This window comes from Limulus polyphemus, unplaced genomic scaffold (assembly GCF_000517525.1).
Source record: "Limulus polyphemus unplaced genomic scaffold, Limulus_polyphemus-2.1.2 Scaffold1684, whole genome shotgun sequence".
In the NCBI taxonomy this organism is placed as follows: domain Eukaryota; kingdom Metazoa; phylum Arthropoda; class Merostomata; order Xiphosura; family Limulidae; genus Limulus; species Limulus polyphemus.
Window position 1 is genome coordinate 210,997 of NW_013667294.1, and position 3,962 is coordinate 214,958.

General features: G+C 31.5%; 1 protein-coding gene across 2 annotated transcripts in view; it reads right to left on the bottom strand.

The window, feature by feature from the left end:
- LOC106464549 (carnitine O-palmitoyltransferase 1, liver isoform-like) overlaps nucleotides 1-3,962 on the bottom strand; it is a 101,355-nt gene that overhangs the window by 54,917 nt on the left and 42,476 nt on the right. For both annotated transcript variants that reach the window (XM_022392283.1, XM_013924694.2), the window contains exons 4-5: nucleotides 1,985-2,162; nucleotides 1,302-1,403 (exon numbers count right to left, since the gene is read on the bottom strand). In XM_022392283.1, the coding sequence (XP_022247991.1) occupies nucleotides 1,302-1,403; nucleotides 1,985-2,162 (280 nt within the window). The remainder of the gene's footprint in view (nucleotides 1-1,301; nucleotides 1,404-1,984; nucleotides 2,163-3,962) is intronic.

Below are 3,962 nucleotides of genomic sequence, written 5' to 3' on the forward strand. Positions count from 1 at the left end.
AAAATTTTCTTGGCTTTCTAGCTATGCGACAAGAGCCATTACAAGTTCATCCAAGCTAATTGTTAACATTCCTAAGGAAATGATGTTGCTAGTCTGAGTGAAATTGATGATTATCTGTTCAGAACACATTATACAATACATCATTTGATAGATAAAACCTTGACTTTCTATTGGTTATAGGTAATATATAATGAAACGTAAGAGAGAACTATCAAAAAATTGTGAAAGAGAGGATGTGACAAGTGGGTGTGGCAGGAGGGGTCTGATTTTCTATTTGATAACTCTGTAACCAAACCAAATTATGGTTTATTTTAGCAATAACAAGTTTATGGAGAGTATTTTTCGTTTAATTTCATACATTTTTGAGGGGTGATGGATAAAATAGGGATGTCACGTGGGTCACACTAGTGGAAATTCAGGATTTTTTTATATACTTCCTTGTAGAATTAAGAACTTAAAACTTGTATACTATTAAAATATGGATTATTAGCTAATATTTTATGCTAATTGGTATAACATAAACAAAAACTAGTTTAATAAAATTTTGAATATAAAACACTAAAACCTTATGTCAAGTGCAGGGGAGACAGGGTTAAACAGTACATCTTCTGATGCCCACTTCAAACTTTTGGTTTAGTTACCTTTTCTCAGCAGCAGTTTTCAAGCAAGACATATTCACTAGGACCACATTAAGCTAAAGTCTATCTTATTGTTCTCAAAGTAACATTCACATCTGTATTTACAGCAAGGTTGCTTGCAAAATCTATATCCTCGACCATCATTTAACTTGTAAAGAACATACACAGAGATGCTTAACATCACTTTTAAATAGTTTTGGTTTTCTACCTCAACTAATTCTATTACTAACAGTGCCAGTTTCAAGTTACCTCTTCACAGTCTTGCATACATCTTCTACTGAAACATGGAGTCTTGTAACAATGTTTCACATGAAGCATCCTTAATCAGCCAGAACTTTGATTACTACATGCTTGTCATACTGTAACTCAGTACTGGGAGACATGAGAAGATTCATACTACTACTACTACTTGACACAGTATGACTACCTGTACTTTTATACACTAATGTGGCACTTCCTGATTGATTGGAAGACAACTAATCACAGTGTAAACTATCAACACATGACTGTATTCTGGTGCAGTTCATTTTCACATGGTGAAAGGATGACATTCCCACAGTATTTGTCTTTTGCAACCTTTTTCTTTACCACTTCCATAATTATTCCCAAAACGTATTACTTTCACTCCAATTACAAATAAACAAAGATAAGTGTAAGACTAACCCTTTTCATGGTATCATCTAGTGAAGGAAGAGGCAGGCAGGGAAGAGAGTACTGGTAACTGTACAACAGTGGTTTCTTCCCTTCCAAGAGCTTCACAAACAGCTGTAACAAAGATTACATTAAATGAATCAACATAAATATTTTTACAATCCTAAAAGTTTCAACCATTTTGTTGAATATTTTTCTAAACTAATATGTTTCCATAATAATCCTGAATATTTTATTTATACATGATAGAGATACAACAATTTTTAAAAGCTTTTGTAAAGATATGTTAACTTTTACAAAAAAGTTAGGCTGGCTAGTATGTTACAGAACATCTTTAGAAACTACACATAACACAAATGATTTAAATTATTAAATAGTGCCACCAATGAAACACAAAATATATATTTTTAAGCAAACTTAATACAAAATAAATTGTCCCCATTTGAAAGTTTTAAAGAATTTTAAATTCTTTCCCTGTGCATAAAATACATATCTACTGTTTTGAAAAAACACTTTTCTATTTTTCAAAGGGTTATAAATTTCTAATAATGCATTAAAATGATAAATAATTAAAAGAAAACCATAAGTTGGCATGAACCATGATGGCATACAAATTTCACAGTATCCTAACTGAACACTCATATTAATTAATTCAAATATTAAATTAATCATCATTTTTGACTGCTACAACATACCAGCCATGTCCTAGACTTGAAGGACATTCCTGTTCCTCCCCTTAACTCATAAATCCAGCCTTTGTACATGAACAGTATCTTGAGGGCATATCGTAACAGCAGGATCAAACCAATCCACACAAATACGCTGTACAGTCCACAAGTGAGAAGATAAGCAACTAATGGAGCTAAACGCTCACTGAAAACAGAGTATAATTATAGACCTTAAAAATTATTACAAGCTGTTATGGTTAAACTTATGATATATTGGTAAATGTCTGCATATTAGAAAGCATTTTTAAAGAAGCCATAGTAATATATAAATATTTCTAGCTGAGCTAAACATTTACAAATGTGGGAGTAAATATGAAGGGTAAAGAGAAAACTTACAGTTAAAAAACTTTCTTGTTTGTTTGTTGAATTTCATGCAAAGCTACTCTAGCCATCCCTAATTTTGAAGTGATACACTACAGAGAAGGCAATTAGTTAACACCCACCCCCACCAATTCTTGAGCTACTCTTTACTAACAAATAGTTGGATTAAATTACATTTTTAATGTCCCCATGGCTGAAAATGTGAGCATGTCTGGTGATGTGTTTTGATTTCAGAACTAAACAATGCAAAAACAAAATAAAACACAGTATAATAAAGAATATAATACAACATACAAAAGTAAACTGTTTAAGTGATGTCTCAATAAATTATTCTTCAAGCAAGAGCAATAAAAATGTCAAGTTAGGTTATTAAAAGTTATTTTTATTGTGCCATTAGTTTCACAATCAGTAAAATCACTGTCACTGCTAATATCAGTTGATGGCACTTACAGTACTTCAATAACTTGTTTATTTAAAGAAGTAACTTGTTTAGTTAAAGAACCACACTGTTTAATGAACTGTTAGAGTAACTTCTAAAAAGTTTAGTAATGTGAAGATTTCCAATGGTAGTTACACTTGGTTTTACTGTTCAGTATTTTGATAAGAATTAGGTTGCAAATCTGTTGTTTATACATTGGTTTTAAAAAGAGGTAACTGCAGTTACACCCTTGAAGTTAACATTTCAAACAAATGCAGAGATTTTACAGAAAGTGATATTTAGAAGAATAAATTAAATTCCCAAAATATTTTCTAAATAATCAATACGAGTCCAAATCATAAAAATATCAATAAACATAACCCAAAATGTAAAGCATCCCATAATATAACTCTCACACAGTCCTTCTTGAAGCACCAGAGATATTGCCAGACTGAGATATCATCTGATGCTGAAAAACAATTATTCAATCTTTAGCTACTGCTTCGTTGTTATTAATGGTAACTGTGAGAAAGAAAGTAGTTCTGTATAGAATTCAGGTGAATAAATGAGATAAGAAGCATGGACATGTTTCCACTGCCAACACAGATAAGCATATAAATCAGCAGGATTCTGCTGGAATAATTCCCTTAACGCTTTCGAGACGGGTCATGGGTGAAAGGCCATGTCATCTCATTTGTTAAGTCGCATTCAAAATTTTATTGAACCACTATTTCATGAATTTATGTCAATAAGTTCGGTATCAAACTGTAGATTATAATTCAAGTTTTAGTACTATATATTACTCAATTTCTTACTTTAAAAGCAAATATTAAAAAAACACAGATAAACATCAATTTTTGTGTGTCACGTGGTATGTTGAATACAGCACTGGTTCTAATTAGATGTTTGTGAAGTCAAAACACTAAATCTACAGTTTCAAACAAATTAGAAACTCAAATTACTGATATTGACAAGCTATAATATAAAATAAGAGCCTCTTATCCATTTGTTAAAATATTGCTCATGTAATAAAGCAAACACAGTGGCACCCGCCCACCTCTTTCCATTTTTAGAAATGCACCCTTACATACACTTACTTCTATATATGACATGAATAACCAATCAGAAGCTCAGAATGTCCCCCTAGTGGTTTTCTCAGTCTTTGTAATGCATCTAGCACCATTTCTTTCTTTTGAATCAAGATTT